Source organism: Nomascus leucogenys, chromosome 6 (assembly GCF_006542625.1).
Source record: "Nomascus leucogenys isolate Asia chromosome 6, Asia_NLE_v1, whole genome shotgun sequence".
In the NCBI taxonomy this organism is placed as follows: domain Eukaryota; kingdom Metazoa; phylum Chordata; class Mammalia; order Primates; family Hylobatidae; genus Nomascus; species Nomascus leucogenys.
The window spans coordinates 34,034,623-34,054,037 of NC_044386.1; the positions used below are offsets into that span (position 1 = coordinate 34,034,623).

The following is a 19,415-nucleotide window of genomic DNA, read 5'->3' on the forward strand; positions in this document are numbered from 1 at the left end:
TTACACTGCTGGTGGGAATGTAAACTAGTACAACCACTACGGAAAACAGTGTGGATATTCCTTAAAGAACTAAAAGTAGAACTACCATTTGATCCAGCAATCCCACTACTGGGTATCTACCCGGAGGAAAATAAGTCATTATATGAAAAAGATACTTGCACACGCATGTTTATAGCAGCACAATTCGCAACTGCAAAAATACGGAACCAGCCCAAATGCCCATCAAGCAATGAGTGGATAAAGAAATTGTGGTACACATATACACCATGTCATACTATTCAGCCATAAAAAGGAATGAAATAATGGCATTCGCAGCAACCTGGATGGAATTGGAGACCATTATCCTAAGTGAAATAACTCAGGAATGGAAAACCAAACATTGTATGCTCTCACTCACAAGCTATGAGGAGGCAAAGGCATAAGAATGATAACAATGAACTTCAGGGACTTGGCAGAAAGGGTGGGAGGTGGGTGAGGAATAAAGACTACAAATTGGGTACAGTATATACTGTTCAGGTTGATGGGTGCACCAAAATCTCACAAATCATCACTGAAGAACTTACTCATGTAACCAAATGCCACTTGTTCCCCCAAAACCTAAGGAAATTAATTTTAAAAAAAAGAACCTGCATGTGAGTATCAAAGACAATGGCCAAGAACAAATAAAGGGGGTAGAAGTCCAGGAATGTATTTCACATGGTCAGCCAAAACAACTTTAAGGCTAAAAACAAAGCAAAGCCAGTTACTACTAATCTTAAAATAAATATTATGAATGATGAAAAGTTAACAATGTTAATAAAGCATTTGTAAATATACAAAAGGAACTAGACAACTTATCAAAAGCCCTTTCTCTTGAACCTCTGCAAAAAGAACCAATTCCTCAGAAACGTCATGAAAGCAAATCAGTTAATGTTGATGAAGCTGTAATACAGTTGTGATACAGTGTAATACAGTTGTGATGCATCTAATTCCCCCAAAAAGACCAATACATTATATGTTTTATACAATTTTATTTTTAAACATCTTAATGTGCAGGCATTGGCACATTTTAAAAACAAACTGCATAAACAGATCTTTCCTCCAATCTAGGAAAAATGGAATGTCAGAAGTCAACAAAATGGATAAACTTAAAGTGCTAAAACAGAAGGCACTTCACCAAATCTGTTCACTGAAACAGATATATATCCTTGCTTACATCTTTCACATTATAGGCTGCAGTGAATGTCTGTCTGGATAGAAGAACATACAGAAATAGTTTCATGGCAGTAAAAATGTAAGTCGAAGAAGTGATGAGTACTTTGCCAATGTATTTTGTTTTTGATAACCTTCCTTTGTTTTTGATAACTTTCCTTTTATAAGTGGAGAAAACAGGATTCAGAATTGAAAGAAAAGTTGAAATCGCAGAATGCAGTTACTTGGGGGATGGGGAGGTTGGTAGATATTAAATCGGTTTTCCCCTGAAGCAAAATGAAAAGAAAAACAGCCCTTTCTACCACACCCTACTGCGTGTCAATATGTTGAACTCGGTGATTCCCTCTGGTCTTCACACTCAGCTAGTCTCACCTTCCCCTTCTAATGCACAAACTCTAGCTACATCTAATTCCTTGTCCTTCACTTATAAATATAAGAACTACTGTGATTGCCTTCTTTCACTGACTTTCTTCCCCTGAGCTCCCATAAACACTGATATAACTTGGTCTTAGAGCTCTATCTCCAAGAGCAGAAACCATATTTAATTTCTTTTTAGTAAAATTTTTTTTTGAGATGGAGTTCCGCTCTTGTCACCCAGGTTGGAGTGCAGTGGCATGATCTTGGCTCACTGCAACCTCCACCTCCCAGGTTCAAGCGATTCTCCTGTCTCAGCCTCCCAAGTAGATGGGATTACAGGTGCCCACTACTGCACCCGGCTAATTTTTTGTATTTTCAGTAGAGACGGGGTTTCGTCATGTTGGACAGGCTGGTCTCGAACTCCTGACCTCCTGATCCGCCCGCCTCAGCCTCCCAAAGTGCTAGGATTACAGGCATGAGCCACCGTGCCAGGCCAAATATTTTTTATAGAGATAAGGTTTTGCTACATTGCCCAGGCTGGTCTCAAACTCCTGAGCTCAAATGATCCTCCCACCTCAGCCTCGAAAGTGCTGAGATTACAGGTGTGAGCTACTGCATCCAGTCAATATTTAATTTTTATTCTAATTATTGACATTTAATAGACTATTGTTAACATGATCATTAACCTAACAAAACAACTGAAGGTAACTAAATGCATTAGCTAAGGAAGTTAGCGTTTAACATGGTCTTAATATAAGGTTATATAGGCCGGGAGCGGTGGCTCACGCTTGTAATCCCAGCACTTTGGGAGGCCGAGGCGGGCGGATCATGAGGTCAGGAGATTGAGACCACGGTGAAACTCCGTCTCTACTAAAAATACAAAAAAATTAGCTCAGCGTGGTGGCGGGGGCCTGTAGTCCCAGCTACTCGGAGAGGCTGAGGCAGGAGAATGGCGTGAACCCAGGAGGCGGAGCTTGCAGTGAGCCGAGATCGCGCCACTGCACTCCAGCCTGGGTGACAGAGCAAGACTCTGTCTCCCAAAAAAAAAAAAAAAAAAAAAAAAAAAAATATATATATATATATATATGGTTATATATAATACAGCACATACATGGAATAATAGAAATTAAAATAATTACATAGAAATTAGTGGAATCCTTTTTCCTTTTTTGTACAATATTTTCTGGTAATAGAAAAATATTGTTACCATAAAATAATGAGGTCTTATAAGTTCAATAACAACTTCTTTTGAGAACAAAATGACTTCGAGAAGTGTTTGTAATGTCTTTGCCCACTTTTTAATCTAGTTGTTCTTTGCTTATTCAACCGTTCAAGTTTTTTTTTTTTTTTTTTTTTTGAGACAGAGTCTTGCTCTGTCGCCCAGGCTGGAGTGCAATGGCGCAATCTTGGCTCACTGCAAGCTCCACCTCTCGGGTTCACGCCATTCTCCTGCCTCAGCCTCCTGAGTAGCTGGGACTACAGGTGCCCGCCACCACGCCCGGCTAATTTTTTTTTTTTTTTTTTTGAGACAGAGTCTTGCTGTCTCCCAGGCTGGAGTGCAGTGGCGCGGTCTCGGCTCACTGCAGGCTCCGCCCCCCGGGGGTTCCCGCCATTCTCCTGCCTCAGCCTCCGGAGTAGCTGGGACTACAGGCGCTCGCCACGTCGCCCGGCTAATTTTTTTGTATTTTTAGTAGAGACGGGGTTTCACTGTGTTAGCCAGGATGGTCTCGATCTCCTGACCTCGTGATCCGCCCGCCTCGGCCTCCCAGAGTGCTGGGATTACAGGCGTGAGCCACCGCGCCCGGCCAATTTTTTTGTATTTTTCAGTAGAGACGGGGTTTCACCGGGTTAGCCAGGATGGTCTCAATCTCCTGACTCTTCGGTTTTCCCCTGAAGCAAAATGAAAAGAAAAACAGCCCTTTCTACCACACCCTACTGCATGTCAACATGTTGAACTCAGTGATTCCCTCTGGTCTTCACACTCAGCTAGTCTCACCTTCCCCTTCTAATGCACAAACTCTAGCTACATCTAATTCCTTGTCCTTCACTTATAAATATAAGAACTACTGTGACTGCCTTCTTTCACTGACTTTCTTCCCACTGACTTTCTTTGATCCGCCCGCCTTGGCCTCCCAAAGTGCTGGGATTACAGGCGTGAGCCACCGCACCCAGCCCAATTGTTCAAGTTCTTTATAGATTCTGCATATTAGATCATTGTTGGATGCAAAGGTTGTGAATATTTTCTCCCATTCTGTAGGTTGTCTGTTTACTCTGTTGATTATTTTGCTGTGCAGAAGCTCTTTAATTACATCCCACTTGTCAATTTTTGTTTTTGTTACAACTGCTCTTGAGAACTTAGTCATAAATTCTTTCCCAAGGCCAGTGTCCAGAATGGTATTTCCTAAGTTTCTTCTAGGACTCTTACGGTTTGAGGTCTTATATTTAAATGTTTTATGCATCTTGTGTTAATTTTTGTATATGGTGAAAGGTAGGGGTCCAGTTTCATTCTTCTGCGTATGGCTAACCAGCTCTCTCACAACCTTTACAGGGAGTCATTTCCCCTGCCTTTCCCCCTAATTTTTGTCAACTTTGTCAAAGATCAGATGGCTGTAGGTGTGCAACTTTATTTCTGAGTTCTCTATTCTGTTCCATTGGTCTGTATGTCCATCTTTGTACCAGTACCATGCTGTTTTGGTTACTGTAACCTTGTATAATTTGAAGGCAGGTAACATGATGCCTCTGGCTTTGCTCTTTTTGCTCAGGATTGCTTTGGCCATTCGGACCCTGTTTTGGTTCCATATGAATTTTAGAATAGTTTTTTTTTTTAATTCTGTTTAAAATTATATTGGTAGCTTGAAAGAAATAGTGTTGAATCTATAGATTGCTTTGGGCAGTATGGTCATTTTAAGGATATTGATTCTTCTGTGAGCATGGGATGTTTTCCATTTTTTTATGTCACCTGCGATTTCTTTCAGAAGTGTTTTGTAGTTCTCCTTGCTGAGATCTCTCACCTCTTTGGTTAGAGATGTGTGTGTGTGTGTGTGTGTGTGTATTTGTGTGTGTATTTGTGTGTGTCTGTTGTAAATGGGACTACATTCTTGCTTTGGTTCTCAGCTTGAATGTTACTGGTGCATAGAAATGCTACTGATTTTTCGTACATTGATGTTGTATCCTGAAACTTTACTGAAGTCATTTGTCAGTTCTAAGAGGCTTTTGGAGGAGTCTTTAGGTTTTCTAGGTATAGAATCATACTGTCATAGAAAAGAGATAATCTGAATTCTTATTTTCCTATTTGGATGCCTTGCATTTATTTCTCTTACCTGATTCCTCTGGCTAGGACTTCCAGTACTATGTTAAATAGAAGTGGTAAGATTGAGCATTCTTGTCTTGTACGAGTTCTTAAGGTGAATGCTTCCAGCTTTTGCCCATTCAGTAAGATGTTGGCTGTGGGTTTGTCATAAATGGCTATTAATCACATTTATTGATTTGTGTATGTTGAACCAATCTTGCATCCTAGAAATGAGGCCTACTTGATTATGGTGAATTAACAATCACCACAATTTGATGTGCTGCTTTCGGTTTACTATATTTTGTTGAAGATTTTGCTTCTATATTCATCAGGGATGTTGGCCTGTAGTTTTCTTTTTCCCTTGGGTCTTTGCCAGGTTTTGGTATCAGGGTGATGCCACCTTCATAGAATGATTCGGGAGGAGTCTGCCCTCCTTGATTTTTTAAAAGAGTTCCAGTAGAATTCCCACCAGTTCTTTTATGTTTGGCAGAATTTGGCTGTGAATCCATCTGGTCTGGGGCTTTTATTGGTTGGTGGGTTTTTTATTCCTGATTCCATTTCAGGACTTCATATTGGTCTGTTCAGGGTTTCAAGTTTCTTCCTGATTCAATGTTGGGGGGTTGTGTGTTTCCAGGAATTTATCCATTTCCTCTAGATTTTCTACTTTGTGCATACAGGTGTTCATAATAGTCTCTGAGGATCTTTTGTATTTCTGTGGGATCAGTTGTAATGTCACCTTTGTTGTTTTCTAATTGTGCTTATTTGGATCTTCTCTCTTTTTTTCTTTGTTAATGTAGCTAGTGGTCCATCAATCTAGTTTATCCTTTCTAATAACCAACTTTTGGTATTGTTGATTCTTTGTATGGATTTTTGGTTCTCGATTTTGTTCACTTCTGCTCTGATTTTAGTTACTTCTTTTCTTTTGCTAGCTCTGGGGTTAATTTGTTCTGTTTTTCTAGTTCTCTAGGTGTGATGTTAGATTACTAATTTGAAATCATTCTAACTTTTTGATGTAGGTGTTTAGTGCTATAAACTTTCCACTTTTTTTTTTTTTTTTTTGAGACGGAGTCTTGCTCTGTCACCCAGGCTGGAGTGCAGTGGCACAATCTCGGCTCACTGCAAGCTCCGCCTCCCAGGTTCATGCCATTCTCCTGCCTCAGCCTCCCAAGCAGCTGGGACTACAGGCGCCCGCCACCACGCCCGGCTAATTTTTTCTATTTTTAGTAGAGACGGGGTTTCACCATGTTAGCTAGGATGGTCTCGATCTCCTGACCTCGTGATCCGCCTGCCTCAGCCTCCCAAAGTGCTGGGATTACAGGCGTGAGCCACCGCCCCCGGCCCACTTTTTTTTTTTTTTTTTTTGAGAAAGAGTTTTGCTCTTGTTGCCCAGGCTGGAGTGCAATGGCGTGATCTTGGCTCACTACAACCTCTGCCTCCCAGGTTCAAGTGATTCTCCTGCCTCAGCCTCCCGAGTAGCTGGGATTACAGGCATGTGCCACCATGCCCAGCTAATTTTGTATTTTTAGTAGAGATGGGGTTTCTCCATGTTGGTCAGGCTGGTCTCCAACTCCCAACCTCAGGTGATCCGCCCGCCTCAGCATCCCAAAGTGCTGGGATTACAGATGTGGGCCACCGTGCCCAGCCTCTAAATTTTCCTCTCAATGTTGCTTTTGCTGCATCCCGAGATTTTGGTATGTCGTGTCTTCATTTTCATGTATTTCAAATAATTTTCTGATTTTCGCCTTAATTTCATTGTTTACCCAAAAGTCATTCAGGAGCAAGTTGTTTAACTTCCACGTAATAGTGTGGTTTTGAAAGGTCTTCTTGGTATTGATTTCTATTTTTATGCCTCTATGATCTGAAAGTATGTTGGTATGTGTATTAGTCTGTTCTCACACTGCTAATAAAGACATACCTGAGACTGGATAATTTATAAAGGAAAGAGGTTTAATTAACTCACAGTTAAGCATGGCTGGGGAGGCCTCAAGAAACTTATAATCATGACAGAAGGGGAAGCAAACATGTCCTTCTCCACATGGGGGCAGGAAGGAGAAGAATGAGTGCCCAGCAAAGGGGAAAGTCCCTTACAAAACCATTAGATTGGCCAGGTGCAGTGGCTCACACCTGTAATCCCAGCACTTTGGGAAGTTGAGGTGGGTGGATCACAAGGTCAGGAGATTGAGACCATCCTGGCCAACACAGTGAAACCCTGTCTCTACTAAAAATACAAAAATTAGCTGGACGTGGTGGCACGTGCCTGTAATCCCAGCTACTCGGGAGGCTGAGGCAGGAATAACTTGAACCAGGGAGTCAGAGGTTGCAGCGAGCTGAGATCGCACCACGGCATTCTAGCCTGGCAACAGAGCGAGACTCCATCTCAAAAAAACAACAAAAAACCCATCAGATCTCATGAAATAGTGTTTTTACTATCACGAGAACAGGATGGGGCGAACCACCTCCATGATTAAATTATCTCCACCAACATGTGGGGATTATGGGAACTACAATTCAAGATGAGATGTGGATGATGAAACAATCAAGACCATATCATTCTGTCCCGGCCCCTTCCAAATCTCATGTCCTCATAATTCAAAACACAATCACGTCCTTCCAACAGTCCCCCAAAGTCTTAACTCATTCTACCATTAACTCAAAAGTCCAAGTCCAAAGTCTCATCTGAGACAACGCAAGTCCCTTCTGCCTGTAAAATCAAAAGCAAGTTAGTTACTTCCTTGATACAATGGAGGTACAGGCATTGGGTAAAAACACCCGGTCCAAACAGGAGAAATTAGCCAAAACAAAGGGGCTATCAGCCTCATACAAGTCCAAAATCCAATAGGGCAGTCATTAAACCTTAAAGTTCCAAAATGATCTTCTTTGACTCCATGTCTCACATCCAGGTCATGCTGATGCAAGAGGTGGGTTCCCATGGTCTTGGACAGCTCTGTCCCTGTGGCTTTGAAGGGTACAGCCCTCTGTCCCAGCTGCTTTCACAGCTGGCATTGTCTGTGACTTCTCCAGGCACTTGGTGCAAGCTGTCGGTAAATCTACCATTCTGGGGTCTGAAGGACGATGGCCCTCTTCTCACAGCTCCCCTAGGCAGTGCCCCAGAAGGGAATCTGTGTGGGGGCTCCAACCCCACATTTCCCTCCCACACTGCCCTAGCAGAGGTTCTCCATGAGAGCTATGCCCTTGCAACAAACTTCTGCCTGGCGTTTCCATACATCCTCTGAAATCTACAAGGAGGTTTCCAAACTTCAATTCTTGACTTCTATTCACCCACAAGCTCAACACTACGTGGAGGCTGCCAAGGCTTGGGGCTTGCACCTTCTGAAGCCACAGCCCGAGCTGCATCTTGGTGCCTTCTAGCCACAGCTAGAGAGGATAGGATGCAGGGCACCAAGTCCCTAGGCTGCACACAGCAAGGAGGGCCTGGGCCTGGCCCAGGAAACCATTTTTCCCTCCTAGGCCTCTGGGCCTGTGATGGGAGGGTCTGCCATGAAGGTCTCTGACATGCCCTGGAGATATTTTCCCCATGGTCTTGGTGACTAATATTTGGCTTCTCATTATTTGTGGAAATTTCTGCAGTGAGCTTGAATTTCTCCCCAGAAAATGAGTTTTTCTTTTATATTGCACTGTCAGGCTGCAAATTTTCCAAACTTTCATGCTCTGCTTCCTCTTGAATGCTTTGCCACTTAGAAATTTCTTCCACCAGATACCCTAAATAATCTCTCTCAAGTTCAAAGTTCCACAAATCTCTAGGACAAAGGCAAAATGCCACCAGTCTCTTTGCTAAAACATAATAAGAATCACCTTCTCCAGTTCCCAACAAGTTCCTCTTCTCCATCTGAGATCACCTCAGCCTGGACCTTATTGTCCATATTGCTATCAGGCTTTTGGTCAAAGCCATGCAACAAGTCTCTAGGAAGTTCCAAACTTTCCCACATCTTCCTGTCTTCTTCTGAGCCCTACAAACTGTTCCAACCTCTGCCTGTTACCAGTTCCAAAGTCACTTCCACATTTTCAGGTATTTTTACAGTAGCACCCCACTCTCTGCAGTACCAATTTACTATATTAGTCTGTTCTTACACTGCTAAATAAGACATACCTGAGACTGAACAATTTATAAAGGAAAGAGGTGTAATTAACTCACAGTTCAGCATGGCTGAGGAGGCCTCAGGAAACTTACAATCATGGCAGAAGGGGAAGCAAACACATCCTTCTTCACATGATGGCAGGAAGGAGAAGAATGAGTGCCCACTGAAGGGGGAAGCCCCTTATAATACCATCAGTTCTTGTGAGAACTCACTTACTAGCATGAGAACAGGAAGGGGCAAACTGTCCCCATGATTCAATTATCTCCACCTGTTCCCTCCCATGACACGTGGGAATTATGGGAACTACAATTCAAGATGAGATTTGGATGGGGATACAGCCAAACCATATCAGTAAGATTTCAGGTTTTTTTTTTTTTAATTTATTGAGACTTGCTTTAAGGTCAAGCATTTGGTCGATCTTGGAGTATATTCCATGTGCCGATGAAAAGAATGTATATTCTGTGGTTGATGGGTGGAGCATTCTGCAGATGTTTATTAGGTTCAATTGATCAAGTGTCTAATTTAATTCTAGAATTTGTTAGTTTTCTGCTTTGATGATATGTCCAACTTTGTCAGTGGGGTGTTGAGTCCCCCACTATTACTATGTGGTTGCCTAAATAGTTTCATAGGTCTATAAGTACTTATTTTATGAGTCTAAGTGCTCCAATGTTGAATGCTTATATATTTAGGATAGTTAAGTCTTCTTGTTGAATTGAACTCTTTATCATTATGTCCCTTTCTTTGTCCTTTTTTACTGCTGTTGGTTTAAAGTCTGTTTTATCTGACATAAAAATAGCAGCCCCGGATCTTTTTTGTTTTCCATTTGCATGATAGATCAGAAAGCCTATTTAAAATGTATTCTAAGGGTTAATTTTAGGGTAAAGTGCTATGAACTAATCATTAATTACTTCTAGTAAGAGACAGGATTAAATGTATGTTGTACTTAGAGTGATTCTTGGGAAAACTCACAGGATACAGTTATATACTATATATTGTTATGGAAAGGGGAAGAACAACACATATACATAACAAAACATGAAGAAAATAATCTATTCTAAGCTTCAGATTTGTTTCATAAAAATCACATTAAAATATGACAAGTTTTGAACATTCTTGAATGAGAGGCATTTTAAACAGGTTAAAAATGAATTATTCAATGATTACCTGGAGGTGCCCATAGCTTGTTCTGTTAAGCCAAGTTCTTCACTGGAAACTCCGTCTTTAGTTAAAAGGTCTTCAATAATGTCTGCAATATCAGTCAATCCAGTCATGTGGAGCGGATGTACTGAAACACTTCATTTGCAAATGTAATTTAAGAAATATAAATCAGTATCTACAACTTAATTACATTAAGCAAAAATAAACATGTAACAAATGAACACAAAATGATAAACATATCTACTGTTCCTTCTATTTCTGTAATTCTAATATCTCTCAGTGAAAAAGACTAATCAACAAAAAGTAATGACTTGGTAGATTTTCTTTAAAAAGGAAACATATGGTCCATAAGAAAACCTCTATAGATTCTGCCTGTTTAAATTTAATCCATATTTATATAAGAAAATGTAGTAAATATAGTCTATTGAATTCTAACTACTTGTGCTAAAACAGTAAGGGATATAACAATCCTCAATTTCTTAAAAATAGTCCATACTCAATGAAAACTTATATTCCTTTAAACCACAGATATATATAATGTAAAAATTCACACACATATGAACAAAATTTTCACTATCTACACCCAACTTTAAGGAAAATTCTGAATTAACTTTTAAGATATTTACCTCTCACATAATTCATCATTGCTATTCATACCTAAAAAAAAAATCATTATTAATAAAAATTTCGGGGTTTTTTTTTGCTTTCATTTGTTAATCTAATTTAGAAATTATATAACCAGAAATTAAATTAAAATACTTTTAAACCTCCAAATTGGTTTATAGATATATATTTACAGCATATTTATCCTCCTCCTGAATATGCTATCTGATAGTGAATACTGTCCATATATTTTTTGAGACCATGTCTCACTCTGTCACCCAGGCTAAGTGCAGGGACATGGTCATGGCACACTACAACCTCTTCCTCCAGGCTCAAGCAAACCTCCCACCTTAACCTCCTGAATGGCTGGGATTACAGGTGTGTGCCGCAATGCAGGCTAATTTTTGTATTTTTTGTAAAGGCAGGGTCTTGCTATGTTGCCCAGGCTAGTCTCGAACTCCTAAGCTCAAGTGATTCACCTGCCTTGGCCTCCCAAAGTGCTGGAATTACAGGCATGGGCCATCGCACCCAGCCGGTATAAGATTATTACTTTTTCTATCCTGAGTACTCAGTATAATATGTCAGAAGGTACAACCCTTCTTTGCTTAGTACACAGTTTAGAGTACTGGAGTGCAATTTACTTTATAAAATATACACAAACAAAAAACAAATCTCTGGTGATCTGAAAGTTATATATTTTACAAAATATCTTATTTAAATCCAAGAAGCAATTTACCTGTAAGAATGTGACCCAAAATATAATTTTTAAGTCTTGTCCAGTATTAACTATATGTCTTCAGAGAAAAACACTTAATCTATTCAATCTTCTATATGTTTCATTCTAAATGTTTAATTCTTCTATATGTTTAATTCTAAAAACAGAACTGAATTCATATAGGGAAAAGTGTTCTGACATCTCTTCTCAAAAAATATTCCTTAAGATTTTATTATCTTGAGATAAACCAAATCTGTCCCTAAGACTTACACATTCACATGGTTTTAATATGAAATACCTGTTTTCTTGAAAACATATTGTTCTATTTAATTTATTAACCTCCAAATCAAGGATTTTATTTTTGTTCTCAGAATCTGGGCATTTGTGGGTTCTTAAGAGCAACTAATTCAATTTAACTAAGAGAGAAATACTTCACATAAATCTAAGATTAGCGTAATAGTAACAGTACTACCCCTTATAGCTTTTTGCTAGGTAGAAAAACATATTAATCCTATGTACTCAGGAAAGAGAAGGTCCATTAAAGAGACACTTTCTATCAGTATTTGAGAGGCCTCTGCTGGCCTATTCACGAAAAAAGCTTGAAGGATTCTCTTCCAATAATGACTGGGCTGCATATGGGGAAGTAGGTGAGATTAGTGAAGATGGTGACCTCTTGTGTTAAAGGTTGAAGTGTTTGTCATCAAAGGTTGGTAAGTAACAAGTTGCCCTTTCTCCTATTAGTAACCCAGGATCACTAACCCACGGCCACAGTACCTGTTTATTACCAAGTAAACGTTCTTAAAACATTATGAGATTTATGCATGGACTTTTTTTTTTTTTCTAGCTCATCAGCTATTGTTAGTGTTAGTGTATTTTATGTGTGGCCCAAGACAATTCTTCTTCCAATGTGGCCCAGGGAAGCCAAAAGACTGGAGTCTAGACTTTGACATCAGACCTAGTTTTACCTTTGCCTTAGACTCTGGCAACACTAAACAACCATGTTCCCCCTCTCCTCCTCTTTTACCCACCTAGTCACTGAGTACCATCAGTTACTAATTCAAAATGTCTCCTTTCTTCTATTTCTTTCCCACAACACTAGCCAGGCTCTCATTATTTCCCAGGTCAGATTTTAGTAGCCTCCTCAGTGGTCTCTATGCCTCCATTCTATTTTTCTTCAAAACCACCTCGTTTTACTTCTCTGCTTGGAATTCTCCCATGTTCCCAAGTATAAAATGGAGTGTAAACTTCTCAGATATAATTAGAAACCTCTACCGTCTAGCCATATGAGTCCTGTTTAACCTCATTTGTCAATCCTCCCTAGAGAAGAGAAGAGAAAAGCTATCGGTGACCAAGAAAATAAAACAAGATTCTCAGATGCTTTATATATGATACTCAGTCTTCACAACTCTGTGAAGTGGAAATTATTATCCCCATATTTTGATGACTAAAATACACATGGCATCTAGAAAGAACTGAGAAAATAATTACAAGATTTAAAGTCAGCTTCTTAATAGCTTTTCTTTTATTTAAGTAACAGTAATGCCATTTAAAATAGCATTTTTACCATTTATATCACTTTAATAATGGTAATAGAACATATATTAAACACTCAGTAAAATCATTTTAATTGACCATCAATAACTGAGAGAAAAAAAAATATTTCCAAGCCACTGTCAGTGATTGAACTGATGTATTTACTATGTTCTATTATTCATAGGACAAAATGTATTCATTAGGACTAAAGGATAGCAGTTTTAATTGCTACCTCCAGACAAAATAAAACAAAAAGTGGCACTAAATCCTTCTAAATCTCAATCTCCTCAACTGTAAAATGGGGATAATAATAGTGTCTACACCTCATAGATCAGGCTTAAACCAGAATCTATGCATATAAAACAGTGATGTCTGGCACATGGTAGAGGCTCAAGAAATGATGGCTACTATTTTGTTTTCAAATTAAAATTCAAAGTTCTTATAATTGGAAGAGTTTTAATTTTTCAATTTTTGTAAAAATCAACTATTATAGTAATTCCAGTTGCTATATATTTCATATTAATAAGTTACATCAAGATATGATACATGATTGCAGTATGTCTTATGAAGGTGACAAGATGTCACAGTTCTTCATGTGACTAGCAAAAGTTTTAACTTTCCTTCCCCTAAAATAAATATTACAAAATGACTTCACAAACCTTTCATAACTGTATTCCCAGTAAATCATGTTCGGCAACATTATAATGGAGAATAAGAGTATGTGTAAATGAAAAAGTAAAGAACAATACCAGGAGAAGTAGTATTCTGATCACTGGAACTGGAAAGGCTGATAGCTGAATCGGCAGTAGGAAACACACAGGTTTTCTGACCCGAATAATTTTTTGTTATTGAAAATTCAGGTTGTGAAGTCTCCTTTTTGTCACTCTGATCTTCTTCATCCACATGGGTCAAAAAACGCACTAATCCAGAGTATATATTACAATTAAAATAAAATAGTAGAGAAAAAAAGATCACATGGAAGAGACAATTGCCACTATTTCCAACTGACAACACAGATATTAGAAGTTTGTCACATATTATGCTAATAGCTTTCTACTGTATAATAAATTTAATAAAAAATTTGAAGTTAAAGCTCTCCCATAGTAAATAAACAAAATTTATTAGACTGAGCTGAAGTACACAGGCCTATACCCTTCCATAAAAACACAGACACGCTAAATTACAAAAAAAAAAATTTTAATATACGACCAATCTTTCCAAACAGAGAAATCCCCTGGTGCCAGAAAAGAAAAAGGAACTCAAAGCTGGAGCAGTAAGTGGGCAATGATGCTGGGATAGTCTACTGAGGAATAGGAGATGTGGTTCTGCAGACTGCAATGAGGGAAAAACTGAGCTACCTTCATATATCTTAGAGCACTGAAGGACAGCTTTGTCCATAAAATAGGAATAAGAAAATCTCTCCCCTGGTGAAACAGCAAATAAGTTTCCTATCTGCATGGACAGCAGCTGAGAGAAAAATAAAAGTCACCTTTGAGAAATCAAAACCCCTGACTTGCCACAAGCATGAACAGGGTCTGAATTTCTACCATCAATACAGTACAGCAACCCCAAGTGAAGAAATGTATACTAAAATGTGTTCCAATTTTTTCCTACTTCAATGATAGCAAAAAGCAAATGCAAAACTACTCCAAAGACAAACATATAATCTAGCAGAACTTCCACTAATGATAAGCCCATGATAAAAAATTACAAATCACACAAAGGAACAACCAACCATGAAAGAGAGTCAGTATGCAGATTCAACAACTGATAATGTGCACATATGAAATACAACAATCAGAAAAGGTTAGTCATAAAACATGACTAAAATTATGAAACAGATAAAGCACAGGAACAGCAATAAAAAAACAGGACAGGACATCCAAAGAGCAGATAGATTTGAAAAAAAAATAAATACAACTTCTAGATATTAAATGTAGCCACCAAAATTAAAATCATAATGAATAGCTAAAACAGCAAAGACATAGCAAAAAAGAGAATTAGAAAACTAGAAGACAGATCTGAGGAAATTGTCCTGAGTGAAGCACTGATAAAGGGAGGAAATTATGCAGAAGAGGTTAAAAGAGATAAGGAAGCCAGGCACAGTGGCTCACACCTGTAATCCCAGCACTTTGGGAGGCCGAGGTGGGCGGATCACCTGAGGTCAGGAGTTCGAGACCAGCCTGACCAAAATGGAGAAACCCTGTCTCTACCAAAAATACAAAAAAATTGCCAGGGGTGGTGGCACATGCCTGTAATCGCAGCTACTTGGAAGGCTGAGGCAGGAGAATCACTTGAACCCACGAGGCAGGGAATGTGGTGAGCCGAGATTGCGCCATTGCACTCCAGCCTGGACAACAAGAGCGAAACTCTGTCTCAAAAAAAAAAAAAAAAAAAAAGATATAAGGAACAGAGTGAGAAGGTCCAACATGCCTCTATTAGGTGTTTTAGAGAGAAAAGAAAAAATGGGGAGGAAGCAGTACTTCAAAATATTATGGGTGAAAAGTCCCCAAAGTTAAATCTTAAAACTAAAGAATCATTCCTACTCCAATATAAGGTAAATAAAAGAAATACGGCCAGGCACGGTGGCTCACGCTTGTAATCCCAGCACTTTGGGAGGCCAAGGTGGGTGGATCACGAGATCAGGAGATTGAGACCATCCTGGCTAACACGGTGAAACCCTGTCTCTACTAAAAATACAAAAAATTAGCCGGGCATGGTGGCAGGCGCCTGTAGTCCCAGCTACTCGGGAGGCTGAGGCAGAGAATTGCTTGAACCCTGGAGGACGAGGCTGCAGTGAGCCAAGATCGCGCCACTGCACTCCAACACTCCAACAGAGTGAGACTTTGTCTAAAAAAAAAAAAAAAAAAAAAAAAAAAAGAAGTGGATTCAAGAAGCAACTGTGGGCAACAATAGCAGAGAAGAGAAAATATCAGAGAGCATCTCAGGCAATAAAAGGTATCATGAAACTTGTTTTGGTTTTATACCTTTGTTGCCTACATATTTACATTATTTAAATTAGAAATTTTAGGCCGGGCACAGTGGCTCACGCCTGTAATTCCAGCACTCTGGGAGGCCGAGGCAGGCGGATAACGAGGTCAGATCAAGACCATCCTGGCTAACACGGTGAAACCAAGTCTCTACTAAAAATACAAAAAATTAGCCAGGCGCGGTGGCAGGCACCTGTAGTCCCAGCTACTCAGGAGGCTGAGGCAGGAGAATGGCGTGAACCCGGGAGGCGGAGTTTGCAGTGAGCCAAGATAGCACCACTGCACTCCAGCCTGGGCGACAGAGCAAGACTCTGTCTCAAAAAAAAAAAAAAAAAAAAAAATTAGAAATTTTAAAATGAAGTAATTGTTGGCAAAGAAAATGACAAACGTTGAGAAATCTTAACTAAGCACTGACTTAAAAAATAAAAGGCAAGGGGAACTAAATGGGAGGGTTAAAAACAGAGTAGATCTAAAATATTTGAAAACAGTTATCAGAGGCCGGGCGTGGTGGCTCACGCCTGTAATCCCAGCACTTTGGGAGGCTGAGATGGGTAGATCACAAGGTCAAGAGATTGAGACCATCCTGGCCAACATGGTGAAACCCCATCTCTACTAAAAATAGAAAAAATTAGCTGGGCGTGGTGGTGTGCACCTGTAGTCCCAGTTACTCGGGAGGCTGAGGCAGGATAATTGCTTGAACCTAGGAGGCAGTGGTTGCAGTGAGCTGAGATCACACCACTGCACTCTCCAGCCTGGGCCACAGTGTGAGACTCCGTCTCAAAAACAAACAAACAAAAAAACAGTATCAGAGAAGATGGAGGGATCAAATCAGTGCTAAAAAGTCCTTATATTGTTTGGGAGGTAGATATATTCACCTTAATTTAAAACGAAAAAAATTTTAAGAGACGGTGTCTCACTATGTTGCTCAGGCTGGAGTGCAGTGGCTATTCACAGGTGTGATGATAGCATACCACAACCTTTAATTCTTGGGCTCAAGTGATCCTCCCACCTCAGCCTCCCAAATAGCTGGGACTACAGGTACGCACCACCATGTCCAACTTCACCTTAAATCTTAACTTACCTATGAATGTTAAAAATTCAAGAATAACCACTAAAAACTAAAAATCAAACGTATAATTTCTGAATCAATACAGCAGGAAAAAGAGAATATAGAAAACTCCATCCAATAAAAGCAAAAAAGGACAAAAGTAAAGCAAAAAAATGGCAAAAAAAACCCCCATGAAATAAGATATTAGAAATAAGCACAAATATATCAGTAAATACAATAAATGAACACTGATTATGCTTGCTGCTAATTATTTAAAGGAATGAAATCTAGGTACATGCTGGACACAACTACAACATAATCAAACAGCCTGAAAGTAAAGGGATATCCAATTTACAAGAAATACAGAGGAGAAAACAACACATTAAATGACATCACAGAGACTCCATTAGCAAAACTCAGACTCTGAAAAACACTTCAGAACAAATATCTTGTTTCTTCAACAAAGAAAACTTCAAGGAAGAAAAAGGAGAGAAGGAACCCAGAAGTTAAGAGACTTATAAGCCATCAACCAATGTCCACTTATAGATCTTACCTGGGTTCCAACTGTAATAATTAAAAAGCTTTTGTTTTTTTTTTTTTTTGAGATGGAGTCTCGCTCTGTTGCCCAGGCTGGAGTGCAGTGGCATGATCTCGGCTCACTGCAAGCTCTGCCTCTTGGGTTCAAGCAATTCTCCTGCCTCAGCCTCCTGAGTAGCTGGGACTACAGGCACCTGCCACCACACCAGGCTAATTTTTGTATTTTTAGTAGAGACAGGGTTTCACCATATTGGCCAGGCTGGTTTCGAACTCCTGATCTTGTGATCCGCCTGCCTCAGCCTCCCAAAGTGCTGGGATTACAGGTGTGAGCCACTGCGCCCGACCTAAAAAACTATTTTTTGAAACGAGACAATTGGCAACATTTGAACCCTGATTAGATCTATAAGTATATTAAGAATTTTTTTAAGGAGTGTCAATATTATTGTGCTTATGTTTTAAAAATGGACCTGATCTTTTAGAGATACATGTAAAATATTTATACATAAAATAATGTGCTGTCTGGGTTTTGTTTCAAAATAATCAAGAAAAAGGTGAAGAGTGGGTGGGTGTGGGTGGGTGTATAGGTAAAAAAGGGATTGGCCATGAGTTGATAATGATTAAAGTTTGTTGATGAGTATATGAAAGTTAATTGTATGATTCTGCCTTCTATTAAAATAGCATAGAAATTTTACATAAAATTTAAAAAAATAAAACATATCAAAAAGATATACCAGAACACAGGGGTACTATGTTCATATTAAACAAAATTGACTATAAGTCAAAAAGGATTATTGGGGATAATAATGATAAAAGAGACAAAATCCAACAAGAAATATAACAATCCCGAACTATATTCACCTTATAGCCTTAAGATGAATGTAACAGATTTACAAGGAGAAATAATTCCACAATCATTATGGGTAATTTTTAATGCAACCTTCTGAGAAATGAATGGATCAAGTTGACTAAAGAATCAGAAAAAATATAAAAAAACTGGACAATACAATTTAGAAGCTTGACCAAAGGGAGATATATACACATACACTACATACAACCAACAGAAAATATTTGGTCTCTTCAAATAAATGTGGAACATAATGTAAAAACTATCCTCAGCCACAAGGGAAATTTTAACAAATATCTAAGGATTGATATCATCATACACATCAGCTAATCAAAATGCAATGAAAATGGAAATCAGCCACAAAAACATAGCCCAATATTAGAATGCTTAATATTTAGAAGCTAAAAACTCCTTTTACAAGCTAAAGAAATCATAATGCGAACTACAAACTATGTAGACCTGAACACCACCAGATGATGATGAGTATCAACATTCTTGTCTAGGTCCATGCAGGAACATATTCAGCCTCAATTACACATATTAGAAAATAAGAAAAAATAAAGTTAGAAAAAAAGCCAACAAGTTAATCCAAAATAGAAGAAATAATAAAGATTAATGAAAAAGGAAACTGAGAAACAAAGAGAATTAACAAACACTGGTTTTTGAAAAGACTAAACTGACAAGACTGAATGAGAAAGAGAACACAGGTATGAACCACAGACACAGCAGAAAGTAAAAACAACTATTCTAATTTCATTCTTTCAATAAAAAATGAAAAAACTTAATACCTCACCACTGCCTGGCCATTTTACCAGAACCTCAAATTCCAGCTCAGCTGATGATCACAGACAAACAGCAACCTCAGCACAAAGCTCTGTGCAATCCTCAGCACTATGAGGCCAATGGCTTGGAATCCACAAAAACTGAGCTCCAGGCCACACTTGCCCCATCCTGGTATAAAATCCAGAGGAGGTTATTGCCTTCTCAAAAAAAAAAAAAAAAAAAAAAGGGCCGTGAGGTGGAAGCTAATCACATTACAAAAAAAAATCCTAA

The 19,415-nt window shown here is 38.9% G+C and overlaps 1 protein-coding gene and 1 pseudogene across 16 annotated transcripts in view; one reads left to right on the forward strand and one right to left on the reverse strand.

The window, feature by feature from the left end:
- The window catches only part of CPLANE1 (ciliogenesis and planar polarity effector 1), a 143,383-nt gene that overhangs the window by 23,558 nt on the left and 100,410 nt on the right, over positions 1-19,415 (reverse strand). For 11 of the 16 annotated variants that reach the window (XM_030813978.1, XM_030813974.1, XM_030813975.1 and 8 more), the window contains 3 exons: positions 13,693-13,863; positions 10,719-10,749; positions 10,099-10,227 (listed from right to left, as the gene is read on the reverse strand). In XM_030813978.1, the coding sequence (XP_030669838.1) occupies positions 10,099-10,227; positions 10,719-10,749; positions 13,693-13,863 (331 nt within the window). Of the gene's footprint in view, positions 1-10,098; positions 10,228-10,718; positions 12,728-13,692; positions 13,864-19,415 lie in introns of those variants that run through there. The other 5 variants (XR_004030418.1, XM_030813981.1, XM_030813983.1 and 2 more) reach the window with 5 other exon arrangements.
- LOC105738651 lies at positions 649-1,234 on the forward strand (annotated as a pseudogene).